This window comes from Cherax quadricarinatus, unplaced genomic scaffold, assembly GCF_038502225.1.
Source record: "Cherax quadricarinatus isolate ZL_2023a unplaced genomic scaffold, ASM3850222v1 Contig22, whole genome shotgun sequence".
In the NCBI taxonomy this organism is placed as follows: Eukaryota; Metazoa; Arthropoda; class Malacostraca; order Decapoda; family Parastacidae; genus Cherax; species Cherax quadricarinatus.
The window spans coordinates 312501-329449 of NW_027195048.1; the positions used below are offsets into that span (position 1 = coordinate 312501).

At 40.1% G+C, this 16949-nt stretch overlaps 1 protein-coding gene across 11 annotated transcripts in view; it reads left to right on the forward strand.

Annotated features, from left to right (window-relative positions):
• Positions 1–16949, forward strand: part of LOC128684434 (uncharacterized) — a 72041-nt gene that overhangs the window by 6488 nt on the left and 48604 nt on the right. For 9 of the 11 annotated variants that reach the window (XR_011391015.1, XR_011391016.1, XM_070079803.1 and 6 more), the window contains 2 exons: positions 1401–2753; positions 15357–15995. Coding sequence is in view for 9 of the 11 variants with exons in the window: in XM_070079803.1 (XP_069935904.1) it covers positions 2252–2753; positions 15357–15995 (1141 nt within the window). In the remaining 2 variants the exon portion in view is untranslated. The remainder of the gene's footprint in view (positions 1–1400; positions 2754–15356; positions 15996–16949) is intronic. The other 2 variants (XM_070079807.1, XM_070079804.1) reach the window with 1 other exon arrangement.

Consider the following 16949-nt stretch of genomic DNA (forward strand, 5'->3'; position numbering starts at 1 on the left):
ATACACTGTCCAGTGGTTTATGATATTTGGTACATCAAATCAAATCAAATTTTATTTCTTTGCACGATTACAATGAGATTATGAAATTACAATAATGAGTTGCAGTGCAAAGAGAGCCACTATCATGCCTAGGCATTATGGGCAGACTTAATTTAATGGCTTAAAGACTACTTAATACTAAAGAAAATAATCATAGTTTAAGTTTGCATCCTTTTTTGTTTATAGTAGACAGTAATTTTACTCTAATTACAATAGTTTCAATAATGAATATTGTAATTATGTTATGGGAACATAGTGGACCCCCGGTTCACGATCAGCTCCCAATGCGACCAATTATGTAAGTGTATTTATGTAAGTGCGTTTGTATGTGTATGTTTGGGGGTCTGAAATGGACTAATCTTATTCACAATATTCCTTATGGGAACAAATTCGGTCAGTACTGGCACCTGAAGATACTTCTGGAATGAAATAATATCGTAAACCGGGGGTCCACTGTACATGTATAACATTGTGAGTTGTTGAAAGAAGTTTACAGTACAAGAATGCTAAAATTGGGTATAAGGCAGTATTGTTTTGGGTAGGTATTTATAATACAGTGTAGTGCATTAATATTGTATGAAATTTGGGCATCTAGATTTGAAGTTTTAAGATTTAGGTAATTGGGAGATTTTTTTGTTAGTTAAATATTGAGTATTTAGTTTAGGGTGAGTAGGTGGGTTTTGAGAAGAGCAGTTTTAGAATTTTGAATATTGGTGGAGTAGGCTGTCAGGAGTGGGAATTTATCATTCTGACTGCAGCCTTTTGCTGAGTTATTAGTGGTCTTAGGTGATTTAATGTTGTTGATACCCATGCACAAATTCCATATGTGAGATAAGGGTAGATGAGTGAATGATACAGTGCAAAAAGAGCTGATTGTGGAACATAGTACCATATCTTTGATAGTATGCCTACTGTCTTAGAGATTTTTTGGGAAATTTGTTGTATGTGTGTATGGAATTTGAGGCTACTGTCAAGGATTTTTCCCTCTGTGAGTCTTGTGATGGGTGATCTGTTTAGCATTATGTTAAGTGGAACATTTGCAGCTCTGTTTCCAAACTGAATAAAATAGGTTTTGTCAGTATTGAGGGAAAGCTTATTTGTCATCATCTAGGTAGATATTTTCTGTAATTCAGCATTAACAGTGTTAGCCAGTATGACTGGGTTTGGGGGAGAGAAGACATATGTTGTGTCATCTGTAAATAATATGGGTTTGAGTGGCTGTGACACATTCGGTAGGTCATTTGTGTAAATTGTTAATTAATGGCTGCATTTAAATGTTAAAATTATTATTAATATGCCAACATTTATGAATAAATTTGTATTCGTATTATAGTACTGTATTTCCATTTTTTACTTTTCAGGACTGGCTGTAGAGAAACAACTGGCATACGCTGGATGAACTCGAAGTTCTCATCAAAATAGACTAACAGTTGTTCATATGCTCAGATTTGTGTCTTAGGAATTATACTTGAATAATCTTGTACCACAAGAATCTGGACAGAAGATATAGGAATACATTTTGTGGAACATGCATAAAGCCTTTCACATATTGATTATAATATACAGTATTCAAAGAAATTAAGTAATGCTTTGCACAAGTAAAATTGTGGTGTCTGTATGCGACTTTTTATAAATACTGGGCTATATATTACTGTATGTATGCTCTGCATAGTTAACTTATCATGCATTCTTAACGTAAGGTTCCTCTAGTCATCACAGAAATAGAGTATTACATTGCATATTATTGGACAAATATTTGAAGTTTAGAAAAAAAAATACTATATGTATTTTGAAAAAGCATAAGTGGCAGTATATTAGATTAGATTTTTTATTTTGACAAATTACATGGTTGTACAGAGGAATATAATAGTTGGGTGTACATGCCAAAAGCCCCTCTGTATGCTGAGCATTTCGAGCAAACTATACAAGTATACATATATGTATAGAATTTTGTGAGATCAGTTGATGAGTTTGTTTCCTCTCTTGTTGCTTTAACCCTTAAACGGTCCAAACAGATCGACGTTCAAATTCGTAGTGCTCCAAAAGTAGATCTACGTTTTTTTTTTACATATTTTCATAAATAACAAAGAAAATGTAGATAAAAGTTTTTTACACATTTTCAAATGTAAAGAAAGAAGATCTACATTTTTTTTACATACTTTCAAATGTTGAAAAAATGTATATATACGTTTGGACCATTTAAGGGTTAAATATGGTTGGTGAAACAGAGGTCCGTCGGTCTGGCCGACGAACCATCAGACCAGTTGAGTATTGGAATTTTGAGAAACCAGAAGATGTAATAAGTGACAAGATTATTTATAAGCTGAGTGATCTAACCAGGTGCTCCATTTATGATGAAATGTCCACAAAATACTGCCATGAAGTGAGCAGTGCACTGTCACAAAGTAGCAAAAAAAAAACTACAGTTAGTAGGATAAGCAAATCTGCACACGTTACTAATAGTCATGGACGTGTTAGACATAGAGGTAAATTGAAAGCTTCTTCCATCAGTGCCCTTTCAAAAAGTCAGAGCACGATCCCAAAGAAAACTACCCATAAAGCAGGTTCAAATTTGAACGAAAAAGATATTCATCACCCAGTTGTACAGGAGCACATATCCTCAAAAAGTGAAAAAGAAAAAAAACAGGTTCATGAGTTACAAGAGGAAGCAAATAACAAGAATTTTTCATCTGAGATTTCCACACTTGAGTCAGGTGAGTTTCCCTGGTTAATAATTAAAAAGTATACAGTATACTGTATTATACGATAGATACTGCATTTATGCTCTGTGTAGTTGTACCTAGCAACACTAGAAAGGACAATACAATCATAAAAGTTATTGTCATGTTGTACCAGATTCTCATGAGTACAAGCGGGTACTGCTTGTACAGCAGGTTAGGTTCCGGGCTACTGCTGTAAAGCAAAAATCACTGTAAAGTGAATCATAGACATATAAAAGCCTTATAACATGTTTACACTGTCATTTATTAAGTGAGCATTAGAGTTAGGCCTAAAAAATACACATACAGTACATACATTACTTTCAAATATTTTTGTCCTTAGCTTACATTGAGTGGTGAATATATTTTTTTTGTAGTAAGTCTGAATAAATGAAGAATGGGTATAATTAAAAAACACTGCATTAGTGATACTCCATAAAGCAAAGCACTATTGGGCCCGTTGTTGTTTACAAATTACATAAACGACATAGACGAGGGAATAAATAGCGACATAAGCAAATTTGCTGATGACACCAAAATAGGCCGTCCAATTCATTCTGATGAGGACACTAAAGCACTTCAGGATGATTTGAATAGACTGATGCAATGGTCGGAGAAGTGGCAGATGCAGTTTAATATTGACATGCAAAGTTCTAAATGTTGGACAGTTAAATAACCATGCCACATATAAACTAAATAATGTAGATCTTAATACTACTGATTGCGAAAAGGATTTAGGAGTTCTGGTTAGCAGTAATCTAAAACCAAGACAACAGTGCATTAGTGTTCGCAATAAAGCTAACAGAATTCTTGGCTTCACATCTAGGAGTATAAATAATAGAAGTCCTTAGGTTGTTCTTCAACTCTATATATCCTTGGTTAGGCCTCATTTAGACTGCTGCTCAGTTTTGGTCACCGTATTACAGAATGGATATAAATGCTCTGGAAAATGTACAGAGGAGGATGACAAAGATGATCCCATGTATCAGAAATCTTCCCTATGAGGATAGACTGAGGGCCCTGAATCTGCACTCTCTCAAAAGGCTTAGAATTAGGGGGGATATGATCGAGGTGTATAAATGGAAAACAGGAATAAATAAAGGGGATGTAAATAGCGTGCTGAAAATTTCCAGCCAAGACAGGACTCACAGCAATGGTTTCAAGTTGGAAAAATTCAGATTCAGGAAGGATATAGGAAAGCAATGGTTTAGTAATAGAGTCGTGGATGAGTGGAACAAACTCCCGAGTACAGTTATTCAGGCTAAAACATTGTGTAGTTTTAAAAATAGGTTAGATAAATACATGAGTGGGAGTGGATGGGTGTGAGTTGGACCTGACTAGCTTGTGCTGCTGGGTCTGGTGCCGTGCTCCATCCTGGAGTGGAGGTGACCAGACTGGGTGGGTCATTGGGCTAATCTGGGGGGGGGGGTCATTGGGCTAATCCGGGGAGGGGGACATGAACCTGCTCTGCATGGGTCAGTAGGCCTGTTGCAGTGTTCCTTCTTTCTTATGTTCTTATGTAAAGCAGTACTTGCCTGTAGTGCCGAGGTCACAGCTAGGTTTCATCATGGGAGGGACCAGAATGTTAAGACTTAGGTGGGCTCCAATTGCTCAGATAAGACTAATGGTATGTTAGTAAGACAGTATGCAGTTTATATAATTTTGTTGAGATGTTTTGTCTACCAGGGATGAAATGGGATATACCCATAGGTATTGACATGTTTCTATGTAATACAAACACTGGAGAGGCACCTAAAGTCAGTACCTGACCAGTCAGGCTGTTGTTTGTATGTTGGATTATGTGTGGCCAGCAGTAACAGCCTGGTTGATCAGGCCCTGATCCACCATGAGGCCTGGTCACAGACTGGGCCGCGGGGGCGTTAACCCCCGGAACTCTCTCCAGGTGGTGACGTGTACTTAGCTTTGTGAAGACCTGCTTGTGTGCTCTCTCTGAATCTGAACCAGGATGCCCTCTCTTCAGCAACTTTACCAGCAGCTGAAAGAAGAACTTAGGGTTGCTAAGCAGGAGATGCGGCAAATAATGGAGGAGAACAAGAGGATTCGAAGTAATCCTCCTGTTGTGAGTCCCCAGGTTAAGAGGGGAACTTGGTCAGTGGCCAGGCAACATGGAACCAAGCTGAGGATCAAGAAGACTGTTGGAGAGGCAGAAACAATGAGGACCCAGAAGACTACTGTGGAAACTTCCAACCCATTTTCGGTGCTACCTGACGAATGTGGGTGTTCTACTGGGAATGTCACAACGAGCACCAAGGAAGTATTGGGTGATGTGAGTGAGACATCCCTAGAAACCCCAATGAAAATCATCGAGAATGTCTTGATGAATTCCACAAGTGAAGATGTAATGCTACCTGACAAATGTGAGTCGACTACTGGGAGCATCATGACGGACGACGCCAAGGAAGGTAAAAAATTTTGTTGGGGATAGCCAGATTAGGTACATGGATAGGGCATTCTGCTTGAAGGATAGGAGTAGGAGGCAGAGAGAGTGTTTTCCTGGGGCTGGGATGAAGGATATTGTTAGCTGTCTGGATGACATCATGAGAGGTAATGGGAGCAATCCTATTATCTGTCTCAGTGCTGGAGGCAACGATGTTGGCAGACATAAGAGTGAGGACCTGATTAGCAGGTATAGGTCAGCAATAGAGATAATTAGAAGGAAGGGTGGGAAACCTGTCATATACATGTATTGGTATTTTGCAAAGGAGAGGAGTTGGAAATGAATGGTTGTCCAGGGCAATTGGTGTCAATTGTTGGCTGGACAAATACTGTAAGGAAAATGCAGTAACATTCATTGACAACTGGGACCTCTTCTATGGCAGAAATGACATGTATGCCAGGGATGGGGTTCACTTATCTAGGTTTGGGGTGGGAGCACCGGCCAACGCAGTTGAGGGAGCAGTTAGGTCTTTAAACTAGAAATAGATAGTGGTATGGGTTTTCGTGGAAAATCAATGAATTCTGAGTGTAGCGATAGTGTGAGTTTTAACCCTTTCAGGGTCCGTCCCGTAGATCTACGGCTTCACGTTGAGTGTCCAAACCGTAGATCTATGCCAAAATTCTAGCGCCGTCAAATTTAGCGCGAAAGCGCTCATAGGCCTACATGTGAGAGAACGGGTCTGCGTGGTGGGTGTGCGCCATAAACAAAAAATCTAGGCACCCGCATAGCATTGTGGGAATGCCGGCTCAGTTACCCTTGTTCACCATACCTCGTCGCAAGTCAGCTCTCACTCCCCGGAAAATTGGGACTCTCCTCTTCCTATCTGATAGTTTTGACACTGATGGAAGTGGAAATGAAGACGAATTCTACAGCTTTGATCAGTTAGTGACCGAAAGGAATGACCAGGAATGATCGATAATAGTGCAGAAAACCCTGATGATCCTCAACCTTCTACCTCTAGTGTGGGCACTCATGACTCACGGTCGGTTGTGCCTCAGCGCAAGAGAAAACTAATATTTTCACGTGGCCAGGCCTCTGACTTCAGTAATGATGATGATAGTGACGTGGATTGTGATTTTATTGCGCTCGACGATCATTCGAGTAGTGATAGTGAGGAATCATATTCACCAGTGAAGCGTCGGTATGTTCGCCGCCACATGCACTCGGGTAGTGTACCCTATGCTGTGCCCAGGGGACGGAGTACATCCCGGAGTACATCCCGTGGCCCTACACCAGTTTTAGGTAGTGATAGTGAGGATGATGTGGCTACACTTGGCATGGATAGACCACAGGCATCAGTGGATGGTGGTAGTGGTGATGGTAGTGGCACCGCCATACGTGACTCACCAGCCCACGCTGCTGACTCGTCAGTTCAAGGACAAAGCGGAGCGTCAGCCACCAGGCCACCACAACCACAACCACCCGCACAACCAGCCTATGATGTCCAGTATCCACCAGCAAACCGTATGTGGGATTGGCAGCAAAATCCCAATTTTGTTCCCAAGCCTCACCACTTTGATGACTCTAAGTGGAATTCTACCTACTTGTCCCCTTGGAACCACGGCCAATGAACTGGAATTCTTTGAATTATTCTTTGACCAGCCATTGATGGAAACTATTGTCAGGGAAAGTAATAAGTATTTTGAGTACACCATGGCAAATACGATCATATCACCACAGTCAAGACTACACAGGTGGAAAGAGACGACTGTTGCAGAAATGTATTTGCTTTTTGCAACAATAATGCTTATGCCTCATGTCTATAAGCATAATATAAAAGCATACTGGTCCACAGATTGGCTAATTTCTATCCCGGTCTTCAGTGAAATCATCCCAGTGAACAGGTTTATCTTACTCTTACGTATGTTGCACTTCTCTGACAAAACCAGGCCTGACAGAAGTGACAGGTTATATAAGATTAGAAATGTTTTCATGTATCTCAAACAAAAGTTCAGCATATACTTTTATCCATTCAAGAATGTTGTAATTGACGAGTCTTTGATTTTGTTCAAAGGTAGACTGTCATTCAAGCAGTATATACCGAGCAAGAGGAAACGCTTTGGTATAAAACTGTTTGTACAGTGGACCCCCGCATAACGATATTAATTAATCCGTTCCTGAGAGCTCATTGTTATGCGAAATTATCGTTATGCGAATGAATTTTCCCCATAAGAAATAATGGAAATCAAATTAATCTGCGCAAGACACCCAAAAGTATGAAAAAAAAATTTTTACCACATGAAATATACATTTTCCTACACACAAAGAGAAGGATACATGCACAATAGCAGAGTAGTACATGCACAATATATATTGTGCATGTACTACTCTACTAAATGAAGAATAAATGACACTTACCTTTATTGAAGATGCAGCAATGACTGATGAGACACTCTGTCCTGGGAGTGCCTTTTCCTCCTGAGTACTGTAGGTCCTGTTTGGCATTTTCTTCCAGAACATGCCTTATCACACTGTGTATGCAACTACAATTCTTAAATCTCTCAAACCAACCTTTGCTGGCTTTAAATTCACCAATATGAGCACTAGTTCCAGGAATTTTTCCCTGTTCACCTGGGTGTTAGTCGACTGGTGTGGGTTGCATCCTGGGAGACAAGATTAAGGACCCCAATGGAAATAAGTTAGACAGTCTTCGATGACACTGATTTTTTTGGGTTATCCTGGGTGGCTAACCCTCTGGGGTTAATTGTTTCTTGGTATTCTCAGTAGGCCACACCAACAACAGTGCTACAACAGCAGCAGCTGACAGTGCTACAGCAGCAGCAGCTGACAGTGCTACAGCAGCAGCAGCTGACAGTGCTACAGCAGCAGCAGCTGACAGTGCTACAGCAGCAGCAGCTGACAGTGCTACAGCAGCAGCAGCTGACAGTGCTACAGCAGCAGCAGCTGACAGTGCTACAGCAGCAGCAGCTGACAGTGCTACAGCAGCAGCAGCTCACAGTGCTACAGCAGCAGCAGCTGACAGTGCTACAGCAGCAGCAGCTGACAGTGTTACAGCAGCAGCAGCTGACAGTGCTACAGCAGCAGCAGCTGACAGTGCTACAGCAGCAGCAGACGGTGCTACAGCAGCAGCAGACGGTGCTACAGCAGCAGCAGACGGTGCTACAGCAGCAGCAGACGGTGCTACAGCAGCAGCAGACAGTGCTACAGCAGCAACAGCAGCTGATGGAGGTACAGCAGCAGCAGCAGCTGATGGTGCTACAGCAGCAGCATCAGCTGACAGTGCTACAGCAGCAGCTGACAGTGCAGCAGCAGCAGCAGCAGCTGACAGTGCTACAGCAGCAACAGCAGCTGATGGAGGTACAGCAGCAGCAGCAGCTGATGGTGCTACAGCAGCAGCATCAGCTGACAGTGCTACAGCAGCAGCTGACAGTGCAGCAGCAGCAGCAGCAGCAGCTGACAGTGCTACAGCAGCAGCTGACAGTGCTACAGCAGTAGCAGATGGTGCTACAGCAGCAGCAGACGGTGCTACAGCAGCAGCAGCAGCAGCAGCAGCTGATGGTGGTACAGCAGCAGCAGCAGCTGATGGTGGTACAGCAGCAGCAGCAGCTGATGGTGCTACAGCAGCAGCAGCAGCAGCTGACAGTGCTACAGCAGCAGCAGCATCAGCAGTTGACCATGGTACCACAGTATTTCGATAATATTTCTCACCCTTTTTACCACAGGTTGGCACTAGAAGCTTTCTTAGGGCCCATGGTCACTTATTTTGCAGATAAAATCACCAAAAACGCTGTAATAATATGAAATGTTCTGATTGTATGCTTGGATGTTACCGCGGAGGCTGGCTTATAAACAATGCCACTGGCGGAACATGTGAGGCTGGCTCAGGCCGCACATTAGACGCGTCTCGGACGGATAGCATTGAGCGGGTTTTTTAGCGGTATGCGAGGCAAAATCTTAGCGATAATATGTATCGGTATGAGAATTTAAAGTTATGTGATGCCAACGGTATGCGGGGGTCCACTGTACTCTGTGACTGTGACAGTGGCCTGGTGTTGGATAATGTTGTATACACGGGAAGTAAAACATTGAAAGATACCAAGATGTTATTGGGTATCTCAGGTGATGTAGTGAGAAACATGATGGCACCTTATCTTGGTAAGGGGCATACATTATATACCGATAATTGGTACACAAGCCCATTACTCAGTGATTTCATGCGAGTGAACAAGACAGATGTGCGTGGCACAGTGCGTTCTGATCGTAAACATATGCCCAGGCTCAACGCAGGAGCTCGTGGTGATGACGTGCAGGTGTTTACTGCCAATGATATCATGGCATTATGGTGGCATGACAAACGAGATGTCACATTGTTGACAACCATTCACCGTAATGAAATGCAAGACAGTGGCAAAGTTGATCGAGTGACTAATGAACGTATTCGAAAACCAGTGACAGTGATTGATTATACACAAATTTTGCGCTTGGTTGACAAATGTGACATGCAGATTGGTTTTGTTGACTGTGTTCGTAAGAGTTACAAGTGGTACATGAAACGTTTCTTCCATCTCATGGACATTTCAATGCTCAATGCATATAATATGTACCAAATAAAGACTGGCAACAGACCACCGTATGGTGAATTTTGTTTGTCTGTTGTCAGACAACTCGTAATGAAGTACCAGGTAAGAACACCTGCTATACAACAAGGTCCTCGAATTACTCAGGATATACCCAAGCGTTTGAGGAGGGAAGGTGATCATTTCATAATACAGCTTCCTTCAACTCAGAAGAAATTTGCTCAGAAGAGATGCATCGTCTGTGCACAAACAAAACGACGGCAACAAAGACGCAAAGACACTCGGTTTATGTGTGAGGAATGTAAGGTGCCTCTGTGCATGGTGCCTTGTTTCAAGGAGTTCCACAAGCTCCAGCAGTTCTAAAACCATGTCTAGTGATTGTAAATATGTAAATATATGATAGAACATTAGTATTATACAAGATTTGTGCATGTTTATTGTAATAAACAACAGTGGTAAACAATAATATGATAATAACTCTAGTGCAGTTATTGTGTTCAATACAGTGAGTTTATATATATACATTATATACAGTATTGGTCTCTCAGGCCCCAAATGTTAGTAGGAAAAGAAAAAAATTGGAAAAGAAAAGAAAAAACTATAAAAACCGTTAAATAATGTAATGCACGTATGTGGAATTTGTCGATGTTGCCGCCACTACATCATTTTGGACAAACTTCTTGGCACTGTATCTCGGTAAGTACTGATCAGAAAAAATTTTTTTTTGTCTTATTACCTTCACAAAAATATGATCTTTAATTCTGTAATTTTTTTTTTTTTTTTTTTTTTTTTTCCCCAAAATTTCTTGGACACTGGAGCACCACTTCAGATTTTGGCCTTGGACCCTGAAGGGGTTAAGGAAACCAGTTATAGGCAGAATGAGGAAGAGTTATTGATGAACATAGGAAAGCCAATGGCATTAGGTGATAAGGAGAGTAACAGGCATAGTGGAGGAACAGAAATCAGCAGGAAGAAAAAAGAGAAGGGAGGGTCATTAAATATTTATTACACAAATAGTCGTAGTGCTAGGAATAAGATAGATGAGTTGAGACTAGTTGCTAGTGTAGGTAACATTGATGTATTTGCCTTAACTGAGACGTGGTTCAATATGAAAAATTGGGATATGCATGCTGAATGCCACATACAGGGTTTTAAATTGTTCCAAGTAGACAGAAGTATCGGGAAGGGGGGTGGGGTGGCACTGTATGTCCGAGATCGCATGAACTGTTGCATAAAAACAGGTATAAAGTCTGAAACCCATACTGAATCTGTTTGGATAGAATTTTCAGAGGGACATGAAAAATTGATTTTAGGTGTAATATACCATCCCCCAAACTTAGATAGGGACCAAGGGAGACTACTATGAGAGGAAATTGTTAAGGCCACAAGGCACGATAACGTAGTAATTCTAGGAGACTTTAACTTTAGTCATATTGATTGGAATTTCTTGACTGGGAATTTAGAATCAAACGACTTCTTAGAAGTAGTTCAGGATTGTTTTTTGAAGCAGTTTGTGACAGAGCCTACAAGGGGAAATAACCTGCTTGACTTAGTTCTGGCAAACAATGAATCCCCTGTTAATAATTTAGAAATTTCAGAGGAACTTGGTGCTAGCAACCACAAATCAATTACATTTAGCATTGAATGGAAGTATGATAGTAGGGATAACTCAGTAACAGTTCCAGATTTTCGCTTAGCAGATTACGATGGGCTTAGAGAACACTTATCATCTGTTGACTGGGGTAGCAGAGAGAGCTATCAATACGACGGTTTTCTGAACACTATACTGTACATGCTGCCCAAAGAACATTTATCCTGTATAAAGAAATTAGATCAAGCAGAAATGATCCAAAATGGATGAATAATAGGCTCAAATATCTTTAAGGGCATAAAGGAATTTATAGGCATATCAAAAGAGGTGAGAGTCATCTTATGAATCGGTATATTGACATTAAGAGGGATGTTAAAAAGGGGATAAGAAAAGCTAAACGGGACTATGAAATTAAAGTTGCCAGGGATTTGAAAACTAACCCAAAAAGTTTTTTCCAGGTGTATAGAACAAAAGTTAGAGATAAGATAGGGCCCCTTAAAAATAACTATGGGCATCTTACTGACAAAGAGAATGAAATGTGCTCGATTTTAAATAATTATTTTCTCTCGGTTTTTACACAGGAAGACACTAACAGTATCCCAGTAATTAATTTTTATAGTGGGCCTGAAGAAGATATATTATGTAACATCACAGTCACTAGTGAAATGGTTATGAAACAAATAGATCGACTGAAGCAAAATAAGTCGCCGGGACCTGATGAACTTTTTTCAAAGGTTCTTAAGGAATGCAAAATGGAACTCTGTGAACCATTAACTAATATTTTTAATTTATCTCTTCAAACAGGTATAGTGTCTGATATGTGGAAGATGGCTAATGTAATTCCTATTTTTAAATCAGGGGATAAGTCATTACCGCCCAATAAGCCTGACCTCAATTGTAGGCAAATTGCTAGAGTCAATTATAGCTGAGATTATAAGAAGCCATCTGGATAAGCATAATCTGATTAATGATACTTAGCATGGATTCACGAGAGGCTGTTCTTGTCTAACTAATTTATTAACTTTCTTCAGTAATGCTTTTAAGGCTGTTGATCATGATAAAGAATTTGATATTATTTACTTAGATTTTAGCAAGGCTTTTGATAGTTCTGCACCAAAGACTTAAAGAAAGTGGCAGCTCATGGCATTCAGGGAAAAGTGCTCTCATGAATCGAGTCATGGCTCACAGACAGGAAGCAGAGTGTCCATAAATGGGGTTAAATCCAAGTGGGGATCTGTAACAAGTGGCGTACCACAGGGATCAGTCTTAGGCCCGTTGTTGTTTATAATATACAGTGGACCCTGTGTTTCAGCAGCCTTGACTTCGTGAAATTCGACCTTCGGCGAGTTTTTTTTGGAAAAATTTGGCCTCGAGTTTTGTGAAAAGACTTGTTTCTGGTACCCGTCCGCCCGTCACCGCGCACACCAAGCCAGTCTCCCACGCCATTCATGCTCAGTGTGCCATTGTTTACCAACACGTGACCATCACCCCGCGGGTGCATACAATACATTTCATAATAATTCATTGTTTTTTTGTGCTTGCAACTGCTAAATAAGTCATCATGGACCCAAAGAAAGCTAGTGCAAGCCCTTTGGTAAATAAAGTGAGTGACGGGGATGTGGAAGAGTTAGTGGAGAACCACAGGGAAGAGCTAACCACTGACGAACTGCATGAGTTTCAACTGGAACAGCATCAGACCACAGCCGAGGAACTTGCTTCAGAGGAGGAGGAAGAGGGAGTGGATGAGGTGCCTTCTTCAGTGATTAAGGACATGTGTGGAATGTGGAATAAGTTGCAAAGTTTTGCTGAAAAGTATCACCCTGACCAAGCTGAAACAAGCCATATCTGCAACATGTACAATGACAGTGTTGTGTCCCACTTCAGGGAAATCTTAAAGAAACGCCAGAAATTTTGGACAGATATTTTGTGCGACAGGGGTCCATTGACTCTCAAGTTGTTCCCAGTGGCATTAAAAGAAGAAGGGAAGTAACCCCAGATAAGGACTTGCTAAAGTCCTAATGGAAGGAGATTCTCCTTCCAAACAATAGTGTACACCTTCCTCCTATCCCCTCCTCCCGTCTTCCATCCACGCAGAAGTCTTCAGTAAAGGTAAGTGTAAAGTTATTATTTTTTTTTTAAATGCATGTACTTGATTTCTGATTGGTTTCATTATGTAAATCTTTATTTAATTTGAAAAATATTTTATTTTAATATTTTTGGGTGTCTGGAATGGATTAATTTTTTTTTTTATTATCACACTGGCCGATTCCCACCAAGGCAGGGTGGCCCAAAAAAGAAAAACTTTCACCATCATTCACTCCATCACTGTCTTGCCAGAAGGGTGCTTTACACTACAGTTTTTAAACTGCAACATTAACACCCCTCCTTCAGAGTGCAGGCACTGTACTTCCCATCTCCAGGACTCGAGTCCGGCCTGCCGGTTTCCCTGAACCCCTTCATAAATGTTACTTTGCTCACACTCGTGAATTTCGACATTCAGCGGGCTCTCTGGAATGGATTAATCACGAAACTCGGGGGTCCACTGTATATCAATGACCTTGATGAGGGTATTACTAGTGATATGAGCAAATTCGCCGATGACACAAAGATAGGTAGGATAATTGATTCAAACTTAGATGTTAGGGAACTTAAGGAGGATTTAGACAATCTCTATTCTTATCAGAAAAGTGGCAGATGCAGCTCAGTGTAGATAAATGCAAGGTTCTGAAGCTTGGGAGTGTCCATAACCCTAGCACTTATAAGTTAAATAATGTAGAACTTAGCTATACAGATTGCAAAAAGGACTTGGGGGGGGGGGGTTATGGTGAGCAGCAACCTTAAACCAAGACAGCAGTGCCTAAGCATACGTAATAAGACAAATAGATTATTGGGATTTATATCAAGAAGTGTAAGCAACAGAAGTCCAGAGGTTATACTGCAGCTTTATACATCATTAGTAAGGCCTCACCTAGATTATGCAGCTCAGTTCTGGTCTCCATATTACAGCATGGACATAAATTCGTTAGAAAACATTCAGCGTAGAATGATTAAATTAATACATAGCATTAGAAATCTTCCTTATGAAGAAAGATTGAAGACTTAAATTACATTCACTTGTTAGACGAAGAATGGGGGGAGACATGTCGAAGTGTATAAGTGGAAGATAGGTATTATTAAAGGGGATATTAGTAAGGTCTTGAGGATATCTCTCCAAGATAGAACCTGCAGTAATGGATTTAAATTAGACAAGTTTAGATTTAGAAAGGACATAGGAAAGTACTGGTTTGGAAATAGGGTAGTTGATGAGTGGAACAGTCTACCTAGTTGGATTATTGAGGCTAGGACTTTGGGTAGTTTCAAATTTAGGTTGGATAATTATATGAGTGAGAGGGGTTGGATTTGAGTGGGACTTGCAAATGAGTATGGGCCAACAGGCCTGCTGCAGTGATCCTCCTTTCTTATGTTCTTATGTATACAAACATATTGAGAGTAAAATAATGGAAGTAGACTCCATACTGTAAATGGTTTCAGCATTAGGTATGATAAAAATGCAAGATTAAATAAAGGTTAAGAGTTGCAGCTGAGCACCTGGAACTCAGAACCTGCAAATACAATTTTTTTTTTATTTATTAACACATAGGCCATTTCCCACCAAGGCGGGGTGGCCCGAAAAAGAAAAACTTTCCTCAAATACAAATGCAAATAGAAAACAATGTAGTGAATGAGGGAGACCAATGTTTCTCAAGATGTTTTGTATGTGGGTAGGTACATGGACACGTGCAACTAATGTGTTAGTTTATGGCAAGGTTTCACTCTCCATGAGCTTTGTCAAGCCGTTAAAAACATCACAAGGATTCACAAGGTGTGTAACAGCTTGACAAAGCTCCTGGAGAGAAAAATGTTGCCTCAATAAAATGTCACATTACTTGCATTTGTGTCCATTTACCCAACAATTTGTCTTTAATTCTACCATTATTACTAATATTTGTGTATAATACATATCTTTGCAGATTGGTTACCCTACAACCCAAGAGGACAGAGGGATATACCCAGGTTGGATTTACTTACTCTGAAAAACAGCAGTATTAATGGAACTCAGGATCAGACAACATTTGAACAACCCAGCTTCCAAAACATCATCTCCAGTACATTCATCAATACTCACTCCATATCACATCAAGGGAAACACGCAGCAGTGACAGTGCCTGTGCAACACATGAGTGAAAATATAAACAGTGGCATTTTTAAAGTACCAAGGCTTCCATCTAACACACTGGCTGTGAAAAATAGCACAATCAATCTGCTAAGCATGGCTTCAATTCCAGAGGAATCTTCTTTACTGGAAGCAACTGAAAGTGAAGTTCCATCACAAGTTTGCCCATCTAAAGAGAACCCACTGACAAATACATTGAACCAAACTATTTTAAACCCTCCAAGATCATCAGTTCATAGTCAAACACATTGTAATGCACACATTGAAAAGGCCATTCAAGCTGCTCATAGTGGTCCTCCTTCAAATACCAGAAAAGAAATACACAATCAAGTTCATTGCAAGAGAGACATCAAGGAAACTCTAGAAGATAATCACAGTGCTATTGCAGTGACTGCCACACAGGATCCATCTATTAATAAGACTACAAACAATAATGGTTAGTATAATGTTTCATAAATAATTTTTTGTGCCTTTATGAGTAATTCAATTTTACTTATGCATTCTCACATTTTCTTTGTACTATTGGAGTGATACAAGAGTTATTTACTGTATAAGATAGATATTATCAAATGTGCGAACATAGGTACAACACCGATCTTGGGCTCCTAAGCCCCCTCCCCCCCTCTTTTTTTTTTTCTTTTTAACCCCTTGACTGTCACAACCCCCAATCCTGAGGTGTCTCCTGGTGTCGCAAAATTTCGAAAAAAAAAAAATTATTTTTTCTTATGAAATGATAGAGAATCTTTTCCCAATTGTAATGACACCAAAAAACGAAATTTGATGGAAAACTGACGGAATTACGCTGTCGCGAAGTTAGTGACCTCGGCGATATTTACAAATCGGCGATTTTGTCCACTTTGAGCCCTATTTTCGACTAATTCCATTGTTCCAGTCGACCAAACTCATAGCTGCTTCTTTAGAACTCCGTTTTTTTCTATCGATTGAGTACAATAAACTGCCCATTTACTGATTTCAACTACCCAATAACGTGGTCAGAAATTTGCAATTTGGCCAATTTCACGAAAATTAAAAAATATGACAATTTCAAAATAAGGTCCAGAATGAACAATGCAGACATTCCTGGCTCTAAAATAACATTTTCTTTGTTCATCAGTCACGTCTCCAGGCCCCTCTGATATTACTCTTGCTTTCTATTTTGAAATTTTATTCAAACAAAAAATAGAAGATTTACTGTTATGCAGACTACTGCAATACTGTAATAATTGTATTAATAACATCAACCCATTCATGACTGCATATTAGAATGGCTATTTGGACATTTATTGGACAATGACATCATTTGTTTACTTTTGAACATCGGCAAAAATCTAACATTTCCCCTACTTTAAGCTCTATTGCCAGGTTCGTTTTATAGTAAAATCAATCAAAA